The 13,702-nt window shown below is 56.4% G+C and overlaps 3 protein-coding genes across 16 annotated transcripts in view; all 3 read right to left on the bottom strand.

Moving 5' to 3' along the window:
• Positions 1–398: 398 nt before the first annotated feature.
• On the bottom strand, positions 399–2,717 carry OCEL1 (occludin/ELL domain containing 1). 3 transcript variants are annotated; one of them, XM_060146629.1, is made up of 6 exons: positions 2,622–2,717; positions 2,085–2,261; positions 1,763–1,962; positions 1,384–1,549; positions 1,095–1,148; positions 399–802 (listed from the first exon to the last, which is right to left on the bottom strand). In XM_060146629.1, exons 2-6 carry the CDS (start codon positions 2,160–2,162, stop codon positions 680–682), a joined length of 621 nt encoding a protein of 206 aa, XP_060002612.1. In that variant the 5' UTR covers positions 2,163–2,261; positions 2,622–2,717; the 3' UTR covers positions 399–679. The 3 variants fall into 3 exon arrangements, with proteins under 3 accessions (XP_060002612.1, XP_060002613.1, XP_060002614.1); XM_060146630.1 differs by having other exon boundaries at positions 399–569; XM_060146631.1 differs by lacking the exon at positions 399–802 and adding an exon at positions 812–995 and having other exon boundaries at positions 1,050–1,148.
• A 2,209-nt stretch (positions 2,718–4,926) lies between these two features.
• Positions 4,927–8,170, bottom strand: USE1 (unconventional SNARE in the ER 1). 2 transcript variants are annotated; one of them, XM_060144685.1, is made up of 8 exons: positions 8,012–8,170; positions 7,651–7,700; positions 7,429–7,507; positions 7,188–7,340; positions 6,440–6,452; positions 5,978–6,005; positions 5,372–5,546; positions 4,927–5,128 (listed from the first exon to the last, which is right to left on the bottom strand). In XM_060144685.1, exons 1-8 carry the CDS (start codon positions 8,150–8,152, stop codon positions 4,946–4,948), a joined length of 822 nt encoding a protein of 273 aa, XP_060000668.1. In that variant the 5' UTR covers positions 8,153–8,170; the 3' UTR covers positions 4,927–4,945. The 2 variants fall into 2 exon arrangements, with proteins under 2 accessions (XP_060000668.1, XP_060000667.1); XM_060144684.1 differs by having other exon boundaries at positions 7,468–7,507; positions 8,012–8,152.
• Positions 8,171–9,647: 1,477 nt separating this feature from the next.
• Positions 9,648–13,702, bottom strand: part of MYO9B (myosin IXB) — an 89,571-nt gene continuing 85,516 nt past the window's right edge. For 7 of the 11 annotated variants that reach the window (XM_060144678.1, XM_060144672.1, XM_060144674.1 and 4 more), the window contains 5 exons: positions 13,102–13,225; positions 12,529–12,591; positions 12,051–12,197; positions 11,220–11,343; positions 9,648–11,099 (listed from right to left, as the gene is read on the bottom strand). In XM_060144678.1, the coding sequence (XP_060000661.1) occupies positions 10,684–11,099; positions 11,220–11,343; positions 12,051–12,197; positions 12,529–12,591; positions 13,102–13,225 (874 nt within the window). In that variant the 3' untranslated portion in view covers positions 9,648–10,683. Of the gene's footprint in view, positions 11,100–11,207; positions 11,344–12,050; positions 12,198–12,528; positions 12,592–13,101; positions 13,226–13,702 lie in introns of all 11 variants that reach the window. The other 4 variants (XM_060144675.1, XM_060144677.1, XM_060144683.1 and 1 more) reach the window with 3 other exon arrangements.

Below are 13,702 nucleotides of genomic sequence, written 5' to 3'. Positions count from 1 at the left end.
GCCTTCCCTGCCCACAGTCTTCCTGACTGTCCCTTTTCCCTGTGACTCCCCTGGGAGGCCAAGACTCAAAGTAGCTGCTGGGCCACCATCACAGGGCCCCACACAGAGCCTGGTGCTACCTGTGTCCCATCCACTCTACCCAGGGCCTGGCATGCAGTGGACATCAGGGGACCCTCCTGGCCAAGGAGGTGATGCTAGATGTCAGCCCCTCTGCTTCCCACTTGAAGGCTCTTAGAGGAGAGGGAGCGCCCCCAGACAGACTAGGGTTCACAGCTCACCCAGAGACCCTGGACAAGTCCCTTTCTCATAACCTTAATTTTTTTCCTCAGGAAAATGGAAGAACAATTTTTTGGTGACAACGAGTGAAATCAGGAGTTTCAAGCAGCTGTACACAGTCGGTATTTAATAAGTGTTTATTCCACTGGGATGAAGAGCAGGACCTCTTCCAAGGGATGGGCTGAGATCTGGGATCTCCATGAGGGTCCTGGAGGAGGTCCTGAGAAGCCTTCCTGGAGGAGGGACCATCAGATCTCAGCCTCAAGGGCGAAGGCATCTGAAATCAGGGACGGCTACCCCAGGCGGGGCAATAGCAAGAGCTAAGGCCAGGAGGTAGGAAGAGAAGCGAGGGCAGGGTGGCACCCCGACTCCAATGTTTCCCTCTGCCTGTTTGCCAGGACACTCAGAAGTACACAGAGCCCTCGCTGTCTCCCTGGTCATCGAATTTCTGGATCTGAGTCTTGAGGTGCCTTAGTTTGCCCTTCAGGTAGTGGCAGCGAGCCTGCTTGTCCAGGAAGCTGGGGTCCTGAGCAGGGCAAGATCCAGGTAAGTCCTTGTGGCAGTCTGGCCTATGGCTCTCAAGCTGCTTGACCTTTTGCATTTTCCTCTCTGAGCCTCAGTTTTCTTTCCTTGAAACTGGGCAGGCACAAGTGTCCCAGCCTCCTGGGAGAGTGTGTGTGTGTGTGTGTGTGTGTGTGTGTGTGTGTGTGTGTGTGTGTGTGTGTGTGTGTGTGTGTGTGTGTGTGTGTGTGTGTGTGTGTGTGTATGTGTAGGGGGGTGCAAAGGACAGGCTGTAGGATTCAAGAGGCATGACTCACCAATTGCTTCTTCTCAAATTCCCTCCAGACACGGGCAGCAACACGGGCCTCCTTCTGCCAAAGGAGAAGGAAGGGGGTGCTCAGGGAGCACAGGACCCAAGGAGGGATGGGGAAACTGAGGCTCAGATGGACAAAGTGGACCTTGTCAAGGGCTGATCTTGGCCTATGTGCTGTGGTGCCTGCCCAGCCTGGAGGAGGAAGAGGCCCAGAGATCTGAGCCCAGTGGGTTTCCGGAGGCCTGGGCTACCTGGAAGGGTTGTAGGATGGGGGTTTCCACCTGGGTGCTAACCTGGCTTCGGGGTGGGGGCAGTGAGTTCAGCAGGGCCTCCAGCTTCTGGAGCTTTGCCTGTGCAGAGCCCACCTCCTGCTGAAGCTCCAAGAACTCTGGGTACTGGTCCTGGAACACTGCAGCATAGCGGCTCCGATCCTTCTCGTTGCTCACTGGTGGATACTTACTACCAGGTTGACAGGGGGTCAGAGTATGAGTGTAAAGAATTCCTCTCTTTTCCCCAATCAGTGTAATTTTTCTTTGTCCATGTTGGGTTCCTAGCCCCAAATGCCCTTTTTCTCTGTTTACTATTTGGTAAACTCTTATTCACTTGTCAAAGCCCCAGCCTCAGTGCTCCTTCCATGTTCCCAGAAGTCAGGAACCACAGGGGGGCACTCACAGCTCATAGTCAGGCACGGGGTGGGGCCTAGGCCCATGTTCCCCGGGGACGGCTCTAACAGACTTCTTGGAGCCCAGGAGGGTCCGGGAGGGCAGCTCATCCTCAAATACAATCTTCTTGGGCCTTGTCCCGTGTGCTCCGGGCTGAGGCTGGCACAGAGGGCGGGGCGCGCTGGGTTCGAGGCCTCCAGGCACCAGTCGCTGCAGATGCCGCAGGAATCATGGTTTGGAGTTAACGAGGGTCAGCCGGGATCCATTATACAGGGGGGAATGTATCCTTTACCTAGGCTCAGCCTGGGGACATTCCTCCCGTTCAGACTCACCGGGGGACCAGGGCCAGGAGGGCGGGTTTGCAAGTTCCCCCGGGAGCCGCGGGTCTGCGGGGCCTCCTGGGTGGGCATCGGCTTCGGGGTGGTGCCGCTCGGGCGTCCCCGCACCGGTGGGCGGGCCCTGCGGGGGGAGTCGTGGCCCGCGCGTGGCGGGGGTGGTCGGCGGGCGGACTGTGGACACAGGAGGAGGATGCGATTGGAGGAGGGTAAGGTGGGAGGACTCACGGGGAAGCTGCTCACGGAGCGGCCAATTCTCCACCAGCTGCGCGTTCTCCAGCTCCGCCCTCATTTGCATAGACGCACGCCATTGGCCTTCAGAGATCCCCAGACCCCGCCGCCCAGTGCGTAACCCGAAAGAGCGCTATGAACCGTTACGTCACCACGCAGCCCAGGATTGGCTCGCGTTAACCCCTGCGCGGCCGCAACCTCTGCCGCAGGGGTATGTGGAGCCCGTGGACACCGCCCCCGAGAAGACCCCCGGGATCTCCGGCCCGGCAGCGGGCCGCAAGAACCACGCGCTCCCGGGGTCACCTGTCCCAGCGTATGGGGCTCCGAGTCTGGGTCCGCTCCCGAAGAGAGGCGCTCGAGTCCGTGTAGTGCATTAACTACAGTCTGGACTCAACTGGCTGGGTCGCTCCGCAGGTCGGGGGCGGGGCTGGCGGCAAGGGGGCGGGGTTTGGCGAACCTGAAAGTGGAACCGCACCCTTGCCCGGAGTCCAACAGAGACCTCTACCTGTTGTGTGTTTGGGGCTGGTGACCCACCCTTTCCGACCCTCAGTTTATTTGTCTGAAAAACTGGTGGTTTTGGAGAACTTGTATTTATCTATTTACTCAGCGGTTATATGTATTTTTTCCAGCGGTTATATTTTAAAAATATTTCTTTAAATAATTATTGGAGGCATGTTTAGAAAATTCAGATAGAAAAGAGGCGTAGGGCAAAGTGAATTTCTCACCCACCCTTGTCTCCAGAGGCAGCAGTTAATTGTGTCTCCTTCCAGAGAGATTCTAATTCAATGACACATTTTCCTCACTACAGACAATACTGTAGAAAAAAGATTCAAGTGCACATTTCTTTGGCCGATTATGTGGAACTCCTAGAAGTGGAATTGCCCAGAATTGCCCAGGCAAAAGGGACCTGTGTATTTTAAGTTGGAAAAATACTGTCAAGTTTTTCCTCAGTGAGGTTGTGCCATTGATGCTCTAATCAGCTGGTTTTCCCACAACCTTTGCAACCTCAATGGTATCACAGTTTCCTGTAAGTGTATTTTCAAAGTTTTAAATCTTGCCTAATCTAATATGGTATATGAAAAAATTCAGAAACCATTTGTATTTCTTTTCCTATTTCCTGCAAGTCTTTTTTTCCTCTTTCTTTTTGATTTTTAGGAGCTTTCTGTATATCAAGGATGTTAATTTAACCAGATAGTGTATCTTTTACTATTATAAATGGGATCTTCCAATATATTTTGCAGCTATTTTTTTTGCATATAGTAAACTAATTTAAATATTCATTAAGTCCCTTGCTGGTTTACTAAATTCTTTTATTGAAATAGCTTTTTGTTAGTTTGCTTGGATATTTTATATAGACAGTTGCATTATCTACAAATAATTTTACCTCTTTTCTCATTTTAAAATTTCATTTCTTTTTCTTGTCTAGTTTCATTGACTAGCATCTCCAGACAATATTAAATCAAGTGAGGGGGTGGGTGGACCGTGGGCATCCCCCCATCCCCACCTCACTTTCTTCACTTTGATGGCAAAACTTCGAGTATTTGCCCGTTAAACTCAACACTGCCTTTGGCTTGAGGTTTTTCAGTTCAATGAGGAAAACATCCATCTATTCCTTATTTTTAATTAAGAGACTTTGAGTAATGGATGCTGTGAACAGTACAAAGTACCATTTCACCCTATGATTTTTGTTTCCTGGTGCATTAATGTGGCCACTAATGCTTCCTAATAATGAACCATCCCTGAGTCACAAGCATGAGCCTCCTTCTTATGATCTAGTTTTTAAAAGTTGCCACTAGAGCTTTCAGAAAAGCTTTAAAAACTGCCATTAGAGTTTTTAAAAGCTCTTCCTGGTGGTTTTGGGGGTGGGGTCCACATGGGCAACTCCATGCGTGTCATGCTCCCATGGTTTGGGACAGACACCTCCTGTCCACTCTTCCTTCCCAAGCTCCCTCAGTCACCCCCCTGACAGACTTTGCCAGTGACATCTGGAGTGGGGGTAAGCAGAGCCCAGGACCCACAATTCCCCTGGACTGGTGCTCAATAATCCCTTCCAGGGTCCCAACTCCAATGCCCACCCAGTTCTTGTCTGAAGTGATCAGACTATGACCTGGGCAGGGCAGGGTCTCCACTGATTCTCATGTGTTTGCTGAATGACTATGTGAAGCATCTGCAATGTCCTAAGATCTTAGGCTGTGGCAGTGGGTGGGCTAAGCCTTGTCTCTGAATTATCACCTTCAATCCCAAGGAAGGCCCAGCACTGACACCCCTCCTCCAAGCTGGCCTCCACGCATGGCCCCACTCCTCCCCCACCCTCCAGACCTTACTCTGACCCCACACGTATGTGTTTGACTCTGGCTCTATCAGATTGGGAGCTCGTGGGGCCTCTAGGGGCCCTGCCTTGTCCAGTGTGAGGTAGGTACCAGGGGGGAACGGGAGGTAGGTTTGCTGAGTCACTATCCTCCTCCCCCGCCCCCCCCCAGCCTGACATCCTTCCTCCCCTGTTCATGTGCTCTCTGTGGCTCTCAGGGGCACCAAGGGCCTTCCCATCAAGTTGCCCACCCCAAAGGTTCCCCTGGACAGGGGTGGAGGGCAGAGAGAGGACAGGTGAGGCGGGCCAGGCCAGGTCTTTATTTGAGTTTGGGCATGATACGGATGAAGAGGATCATGCCGATGAAGATGAAGCAGACGATGATAAGCATGGCCCAGAGCAGCCAGTTGACTGACTTCTGTGTGTGCTGCTCCAGCCGCTCAGATTCTGTCTTCAGCTTCTCCAGGTTCTGGTCGGCCATCTTGAGTGAGTGCGACAGGGTCTGAGGGTGAGGTGGGGAGAATGTCAACAGGACTGGGTCCAAGTGTGGCCTCTTCCTACTGCACTGGAGCAAATCTACACCTCTTGGCCCTTGCCAGTGCTGTTTCCTCTGCTGGGAATGCCATTTTTGCCTTCTGCCAAACTCCTATTCATCCATTCAAGCCCCAGCCATAGAGACCTTCTGCTGGGAAGCCTTCTCTGATGCCCCAGGGCAGAAGCTTTAGAGTTCCCAGAGTCCTCATACCTGGTTGTCCTTCTTGATGACACTCTGGGCAGCCAGTGTGTGGGTCTTGAGGCTCCGTGCCAGGCCTAGCATCTCCTCCGCCAGCTTCTCCTGGAGGTTCTGGTGTCGCTGCAGGACGAGGTCTAGCTCGGCTGCTGACTGCTTCTCATCCCCTGGCCTGGGCCCTGCGACCCCACTGACCCCACAGATGGATAGACAGGTGGGTAGGAGGGGTGGTGGGGGGAGGAGGGAAGAAACGAACATGTTCTCAAGGAACCCAGAGGTTGTGGTTCCAGCCACTGCCCTGCTTGGGGCTGTTTCCCCTTTTTTGCCTTGGTTTCTGGGAAGAGCATCCTCAGAAGTGGCCTTTGATTGGTGGTTTATTTTTTTAATTTTAATTTAATTTTAATTTAAATTTTTGGCCACGCTGCACATCTTGTGGGATCTTAGTTCCCTGACCAGGGATTGAACCCGGGCCCTTGGCAGTGAGAGCATGGAGTCCTAACCACTGGACTGCTGGGGAATTCCCTGATTGGTGGTTTAGATGCTTCGTGGTGACGCTTTAGTGGCCCAAGGTCTGTCCGACCCCCCTGACCCCAATGCTGCCCAAGGGCTGAAGATACTCACATTCTCTTCCTCACATCCAGTTCAGGCTCTGGAAGCAAAACAGGCCAAGCAGGAAGGAGAGAATTGGTTTGTTGTTTTCCAGCTTCCTGACCACTGCCTGGGATGTGTCTGCTACTCATAATGCCGTTTCTCATCTTGTCTGCTCCCCAGTGGGCGGGCTCCTGACCAGGCTTCAGAGTATTCCCTTCTAGGAAGTTTTCCTCATTTGGGCTCCCCCAGGTCCCAAGTCCTTCCCTCTAGCCAGCCTTGGCCCCTTGGGCTGGGAGTGTCCAACTTTGTTTCCTCTGGGGGCCCCTCCTCTGTCCTAGCACCGCTTCCAAGCATAACCCGGTAATGCCCCTGGACACACTCTCCCTGGGCTGTGGAAGACCCTGTGGGAGCCAGGTTAGGCGTGAGGTGTGGGGCAGCAAGGACACATGTCTGTCTCAGGCCTTGATTCCTGTTCTGCTCAGGATGACTCACCTTCACTAGAGTCCTGTGGGAAAAAAGGAGAGGCACGAAGTCACCCACCTTGCCATGCCCCCAGACCTGTTCTCTCTGCTCCCAGAAACTCCCCACCCTCAGTCAGGACCCTGGACAAGTCCTGTGCCCTCTGAGCCTCAGTTTTCTCATCTTTTTTTTTTTGGCGGTACGCGGGCCTCTCACTGTTGTGGCCTCTCCCGTTGAGGAGCACAGGCTCCGGATGCGCAGGCTCAGCGGCCATGGCTCACGGGCCCAGCCGCTCTGCGGCATGTGGGATCTTCCCGGAGCGGGGCACGAACCCGTGTCGCCTGCATCGGCAGGCGGACTCTCAACCACTGAGCCACCAGGGAAGCCCAGTTTTCTCATCTTTAAACTGAAAACAATAGTTCATATTTTGCAGGGTTTAGCTGATCCACATAAAGTGCTCATAGAGGCATTTGTCATCCTATTTTACAGATGAAAAAACTCATCTGTGTGTGGTGAGGTAGGGGCCAAACCTTACTCTGGCCAACTCTGGGGCTTAAGCGGAGATGTGCCATTTTTGCCTTGAACCAAAACTCTTACTCATCTAGCAAAGCCCTGGCTGCAGTGCCTCTCTGTTGGGAAGCTTTCTCTGATGGTCCAGGGCAGAGTCTGTTGGGCCCCCTAGGATCCCTGCACCTGACAGTATTTGTTGTTTTGGCCACCCCCAGGCACTGAACTCCTGTCCCCAACCAAAGCTTCCCAGGGACCAGGGAGGGAGCCCTACCGTTCCTAGCAGCTCACTCCGCATCTCACTGGTGTACCGTGCCCGTGACTGTAGGTGTACTGTCTTCGTGGCAGGTACCCGTTCCCTGGCTGTAGTTGGTACTCGGCCAGGGGCCAGGAACTGGTTGGCTAGTGCCTTCTCTGAGGAGGAGGTCTGCAGAAGAGGGCAGAGGGGTCACCAGAGGGGCAGGTCCCAGATGAGCATGATGAAGGCTGAGGAGACAGAGGTGCCCCTTACTCACTAGCTTCTCTGCCTGCAGCATCCCCTTCAGAAAATCTACCTTGCGAGAATATTCATTGATCACCTCGGAGGCCGGTTTGCTGGAAGGGGAAAAGAGGAAACAGAAAACCTGCCCACTGTCCCCAGTTCAGGGAAGGGTCTTAGCAGGGAGGGACTGGAGACCAGGGATTTCGGACTCTACTCCCTGCCCCGGATTTGAACACTTGTGGCCGCCTGCACTCACCTCGCCTGTGCCTTCAGGGCCTGCAGCATGTCCTCGAGGGCTCCCACATACTGGGGACGAAAAGTGGGGTGTCAGCCCAGTGCCCCCCACCACCGTCGGGCTCAAAGGGATTAGAGCCACCAAGGGGCGGGGCCAGGTCGGGGGCGGGGCTGGAACGGGAGGAGCCAAGTATCAAGGAGGCGGGACCAGCTGGGCCCCAGGGAGGAGGCGGGGGAACAGCGCAAACGGACGTGGAGGAGCCAACCGGAAGCGGTGTGGCCTCATTGGCTGGCGGGGTGGGGGAGTCGGGCCCGGTGGCCTCCGGCTGCGGGGACCACCCTCCGGGATTCGGGCTGTACGCGGACACACGGGCTTCCCTCACCTTTTCTAGACGCCACTCGTCCGGGTCCCGCTTCTCCGCTGCCATCGCCTCACAGCGGCACAACAGCCGCACCAGGTTCAGCTCCAGCCTCGACGCTGCCATCACCACCCAGCGGTTACCCGCCTCTTCCGCCGGCGCCATCTTAAGAGATGGCGGAAGTGTCTTTCATTGGCCTCCGTCCGGGCGGAAGTTCCCGGTTTGCGCTCTCATTCTTATTTGGGGCTCTCTCGTTCTTGTTTGGGCGTTTGCTCTTTCAGTCTTGTCTTGTTTCAATTAGAGGCGCCATCCAGTCCGTATTTACTCAGGACTCGATCGCTTGCTTATCCTCGCGAGCATCTTAACCCTTCCGGAAGGGCTGAAAGGGTCGAGTCCTTCGTTTCAGGCCCACGTGCAACGCGTGACATGCTCATTACTTACCCCCTGCTCAAAATTCCTCCCCCGCTCCCCACTCCTTCCTGGGTTCTTCCCACACTGAGCTCTTCCGCATCCAGGTAGCCTGGGGGAGATTCTCCTGGGGGAGAGGCTCTGACCTGGGATTTAGGAATCCGAGACTTACGGGCTATGATTTCCAAACTTTTGCAGCTGTGATATCCCGTCCCAGCCCTGACTCTGACTCCACCTCCCACCGTGGCCTTCTACGAATTTCTTAAGTTTTTCTGGACCTGTCTCCTCCCTTGGGAAACTGGCAGTGTGGCAGTGACATGGGCTAAACCTGGGAGTGAGGGGTCACCCCCAATGCCCAGACCCCCATGGACGGAACCCCCCCACTTTGTCCCCAGGAAGCCAAGGCCCCTTGTTCGAGTCCTCCCTCCTGGAGTGGACAGGGTGAGGATGGGGCTTCACAGGGACTGAAGCCTGGCATGCAGCCCTTAACCATCTCCCCATCTTTCAGGTCACCTGTGTCCAGGTCACACCGGCGGGCCTGGTGCCCTGTAACGTACCATGGATGAGACCAAACTCAGGGTGTTGATAAAGGGGGGCTCTACAGGCAGACAGGGCAGGGTCTGAATCCCAGCCCCGCCCCACCCCAGCTGTGTGGCCTTGGACTAGCCCACCAACTCTTCCTTGCATGTGCCATTGAAACTCCGGTTTGTCATGGTCTCCATCTCCCCCGCCCCAAAGGACCCACCTGCCAGCCAGTTCCCACAACTGCCCATCTGGTTGTAACCTGGGAGCTCTTCTGTGGTGGTTGGGGGTGGTGGTGGTGGTAGTGTTGCTTCTGGTTGTAGTGGGTCCACCAGGACTGACTCCCCACACCCCACCCACGGCGGATGGCCCCATCAGTTGACATTTAAGCCCCAGCTGGGGAGAGGCTAGGTGTGACAGGAGGCAGCTCCCAGGACAGCAGGCTCTCCTCACTGAATGTGGCTCTGACAGGAGCTGCCTGCTTTCCCAGCTTTCTGGATCAATAAAAAGAACTTCCAGCAAAGCCCACATCCCTTGTGTGAAAAGTATGTGTGAAATTCCAGCAAACAAACAGCAAAGTCGGTTGGAGGAACAAGGCAGCTCCTTCCAGGCAAGGGGCCCAATCTCTGCCCTGTACCCCTCTTGGCTGAGGCCGCAGGGCTGACCCCCACCTGCCAACCCCTGCTTTTTCAGCCTGGAGCTGGCCTGAATAGGAACTGCATGCAGACACTTCTCAGGCACTTTTTTTTTAATTTCACATGGCCTGTGGGTGCCTCTTGTTCCAGGTCTGGGGCCATGTGTCCAGGTGTCTGGAGAGTGGGCTGAGCCCAGGAGGGGAGCCCCGCTCCGGAGATGCCAGATGTCCAGGCTGTCACTGTAGACTTGTAGGGACATACAACTCCAGGCCTTGCCCTCCCCACCTATGAGTGGTCCTGAGTTGCGGGCTCCTGTTCTGCCACATGGGGCGGGCAGTGCCAAGGGTGGCCTCCTCCAGCCTCCTGTGTCCAGGGCACAGTGGACCAAGGAGTGATGGCCACCTTCGAGTCTCCCTGGGATGTGAGGTCTGTGGTGCCTGGAGTGGAGGCTGCCTACCACCTCGTGTCCTGGCTCCAGCCAACAGTCTTGATCACTACGGAAGGCTCACTGTTCCCTCGAATGCACGTCGGCCACGTGGCCACTGCCGGGCCAGAATACGAGTCCAAGACAGACTTGGGGCAGTCAGGGGCCACAAGCGTCCAAACCTCTCATGCAAGGTCCTAGCCCTCAGACTGTCCCCCGAGCTGTCCCTCAGTGTGGGTCTGAGCCTCCAAAGCTTCGCGGCTGTGTGGCCTTTACTCTGAAGACTCATGTCCAGGTTATAAGGGAGATGCAGGGCGTTAATATAAAAGTTTGTACATACACATATAAAAAAACAATTTGGTCTTCTGTTAAGGCTGTTACAGTTTAAAGTTATGTAAACCACGCCCAAAGAAACAGTGACCAGAAAAACGTACAAAAGGGGAGCTGGGAGATGCCAGGCTGCCCGCCATGATTCAGTGCTCTGGGCGGGCAACTCTGTGCGATGTAGGGGCTCAGCAAGGGCAGCCGGGCCTCAGCCGGCCTCTCCCTGCCTGCACTCACTTAGAGTCGGTGCCCACCTCACATCGCTCTTGGAGTTTTTCATTCCGGATCCTTCTCAGACCACTGAATGCTGGCTCTGGAGCTCTAGCACCCAGCTCTGGCACCGGGCCGTCCTTGGATATGCGGACTCTGACAGCTGTGGGCCCTCAGCCATTGGCCTGGCCCGAGGCAGGGGGCAGGCAGTAGGTTGGGGGGTCCGAGTACCTCCGCTTGGTCCCAGGTGGCCGGTCGTCCTTGTCCAGGGGCTCCTGAGGGCCCTGAGTGGGCAGGTGAGTGCCGGGTGTGATATACACAGAGTGTACCTGGTCTGGGCGGCGAGCAGGTGGCTCTCGGCGCCTCACCGGGGTGGCAGCTTCCTGGGCACCTGGTGCCCGGCCAGGGAGATAGGAGGGCAGGCCGGGCGGGAGCTTGATGTTGGCCGTGGGCATGATGGGGGTCCGCCGGGGGGTCTTCACTCTAACCGTCATGAAGGACGACGGCCTTCGTCGAGGAGGGGCGGCCGCCTCGGGGAGGGGGCTCGGGGTGGGTGCGCTGGGGCAGGGGAGAGCAGGCGCGAGGGGCCCTTTTGAGAGACAGATGGCAGGGTTACTGCAGCTTCAGGGCCGGCAGACGGACCCTCGCCCGGGGGCCTGCTGGGTGTGGACATGGGAAGGAAAAAAGCAGACGCTACCTTAATACTGACCTTCCGAGGCCCCCCGCCCAGCCCGCTCTTCCAACAGGCTCTCGGTGCTAGCTGATGTCTCTGAGTCCAGGTTCTCTTCATCGGAGCCCCGAGGGTCCAGCTCTGGCAGCCGGTACGTGATGTCCTCCCTGGGGATGAGAGGGTCACAGTGTCCAAGGCTGTTCCATGGTGGAAGACTGCCCCCACGGAAAAGTGCCAGGCCAGTAGGGGACAGAGTAGGTCATCCTGGTCCTGGAGGGGACTTCCTGCTCCCAGCACCCGAAACCCAACCCCAAAAGCATACCTGGCCCAAAATGCCCCTGACTCAGTGAAGGTCATGTGAGGAAGGTGTCAGGCTGCTGACGGAAGCCAGGCATCTGGCCTAGTACTCAGCTAGTGAGGGGCTCCTGCCTCAGGACCTTTGCACACGTTGTTCCCTCTGCCTGGAGTGCCCTACCCTATTCCTAAGACTAGGATGCCCAGGGGGCCTGGATTACACCTGTTCTCCTGGCATAATTTTTAAACAGCATCTCCGTTCATACTTCCATCTTGACCGGACAACAAACTGGTGGATCGCCCTAGCTAAGGCCAACTTTAAGACAAAGTTCAGGCATCACCCGTCTGTTTCCCTTCTCTGCCTATGGGCCACTGTGATTCCCTGTGGTCAAGCCAGGGGTTTAACGAGCTTAGGCTGTGTTTTAGGACAGCAGCACCCCGTGAGGTGGGCACTGGACCGCGGGACTGAGCCTAGCCCATTAGCTTCCTAACAGCCAGATTCCCTATAGTGGGGGGTGGGGCAGTGGATGGGGGCTGGACAGGGCGGCCGAGTGTGGCAAGGGTTCGGAGAGACACTTGCTTCTCCTCCTTGATGGACTGGATCCGCTCAATTAGGATCTCTTTCTCACGATCCTCTTCACCGCCGGCCACTTCCTCCTCTGGCAGCACCCCCAGCTCCTCCAGGCCACCGCTGCTGCTCATCCGGGTCTTGGGGTTCTTGACCTGCAAAGAGAAGCGGCAGGTCTGGCCAGCCCCTCTGGGTGGGTGGGGTCAGTGCTTGTGGATGGAGAGAGGGTGGTGCAAGCAGCTCTGGGGGAGGTTAGTTCTGACATGGGTGGCTAGGCTTAGAGAGGCTTCTCCGGGGATCATGCAGGGACCGAGCGGCCGGCACGTGGTTCATTAGTCATCTTCACAGGCAATCAACAGGCAATGGGTCTCCCCCAGCATGCACTTCCAGAAGGTTAGGACACGCTCGGTCTATCCTACGAGGACCCTAGGGGTTGAGAGGAACCCCAGCATGCACCGCACTGGGAGACATGCGAGGAGGACCCACCGTACGTGTACATACCAGGACCCCCTCATAAGGAGACGAAAACCCCAGTTTGAGAGGCCAGGGCTGGGGGAGAGATGAAGAGTGGGTGACCACACAGGGCCATGACCAGGGCACAGGCGCTAGTCATGAGCATAAGGCCACGTCTGACTGTCGGGACAAGGACAGGATCCTCCCACAGGAGCCCAGGACGGGCCCCTTATCCCTCTACCCCCCACTGTGAGGCCACTTCTGCTGTGGCAACGTTCCCCTGTGGGCGGGCCCCAGGTCAGCCCGGGACATGGCTGGAGGATGACCAGGACCACCACCAAGTAGGTGACAGGACCCCCACTGCTGAGAGCGGCAGCTGGCCTTGAGGCTGAGCTAGGATGGTGGTCTTTCGGCCGAGGTGAGGAATCAGCCCCTAAACATGCTGCCAAGAGGCCCCAGGTCAGGCTGCCGGTGGCCCAGGGTGTGCTGGGAGAGTGTGCTGGACGGATAAGTGAGACCCCGCCCAATGTCCAAACCCCGCCCACCGGTCCCCACTCCCACTTCGGTGGCCCCGCCCCCACCGAAGTCCCACCCTGCGTTGCTCACAGCGTTTTGTCGCAGAAGAGAGAGCCTCCGGAAGGCGATACTCTCAGCAGCCTCCAGCTGGGTGATCTCCTCCATCTTCACTTTGTACTTCCTCATCTGTTCTTTGATCAGCATCTCCACGCACCTGTGGAGAAGGCGACTCAGCTACCGCCTTGGGGGGTACGGTCAGCATGGGGGCCTGCATCTACGGAGATGCTGGCCCGAGACTGGGGCATGGTGGCTGAGACAGAGACCCAGAGACCAGGCAGGGCCACGGACATGGCTGTGGCTCCCATCGTGGCCCCAGTTCACTCACTGTGTGACCTCGTGTAGCTCACCCCACCTCTCTGAGCCTGAATCCTTGTCTTAATAAGCCTCCTCGTTTGAAGGAGGAAGTACAGTACCATGGAGGTGGGGTGATTTGTCCCAGGGGCTGCAGGCAGCTGGCCCCAAGGGCTCTAAAACTGCACTGTGACCCAAGGCACATGTGCTCAGTGGTCAGGGCCAGCCTCAGTGGTCAGTACCGAGGCAGGGAGGGTGTGGTGGGACCGGATGGACTCTGGCTGGATGAAGAGGCAGTCATGACTCAGGTTTCCCATTGTCATGACCACATAAGAAAAAA

The sequence above is a fragment of the Lagenorhynchus albirostris genome, chromosome 3 (genome assembly GCF_949774975.1).
Source record: "Lagenorhynchus albirostris chromosome 3, mLagAlb1.1, whole genome shotgun sequence".
Lineage (NCBI taxonomy): Eukaryota > Metazoa > Chordata > Mammalia > Artiodactyla > Delphinidae > Lagenorhynchus > Lagenorhynchus albirostris.
Note: the sequence above shows the minus strand (reverse complement) of the source record. Positions and strands in the feature narration are given on the sequence as shown.

Excerpts from the sequence above, each read along its gene's own strand:
- OCEL1 (XM_060146629.1), bottom strand. The coding sequence starts at position 2,162 with ATGCCCACCCAGGAGGCCCCGCAGACCCGCGGCTCCCGGGGGAACTTG. Across the intron at positions 1,149-1,383 it reads TGCCCCCACCCCGAAGCCAG|AAGGAGGCCCGTGTTGCTGC; the intron begins GTTAGCACCCAG and ends CTCCTTTGGCAG. Across the intron at positions 803-1,094 it reads AATTTGAGAAGAAGCAATTG|GACCCCAGCTTCCTGGACAA; the intron begins GTGAGTCATGCC and ends TGCCCTGCTCAG.
- USE1 (XM_060144685.1), bottom strand. The coding sequence starts at position 8,152 with ATGGCGCCGGCGGAAGAGGCGGGTAACCGCTGGGTGGTGATGGCAGCG. Across the intron at positions 7,508-7,650 it reads GCCCTGAAGGCACAGGCGAG|CAAACCGGCCTCCGAGGTGA; the intron begins GTGAGTGCAGGC and ends TTCCCCTTCCAG. Across the intron at positions 7,341-7,428 it reads TGCTGCAGGCAGAGAAGCTA|ACCTCCTCCTCAGAGAAGGC; the intron begins GTGAGTAAGGGG and ends CCTCTTCTGCAG.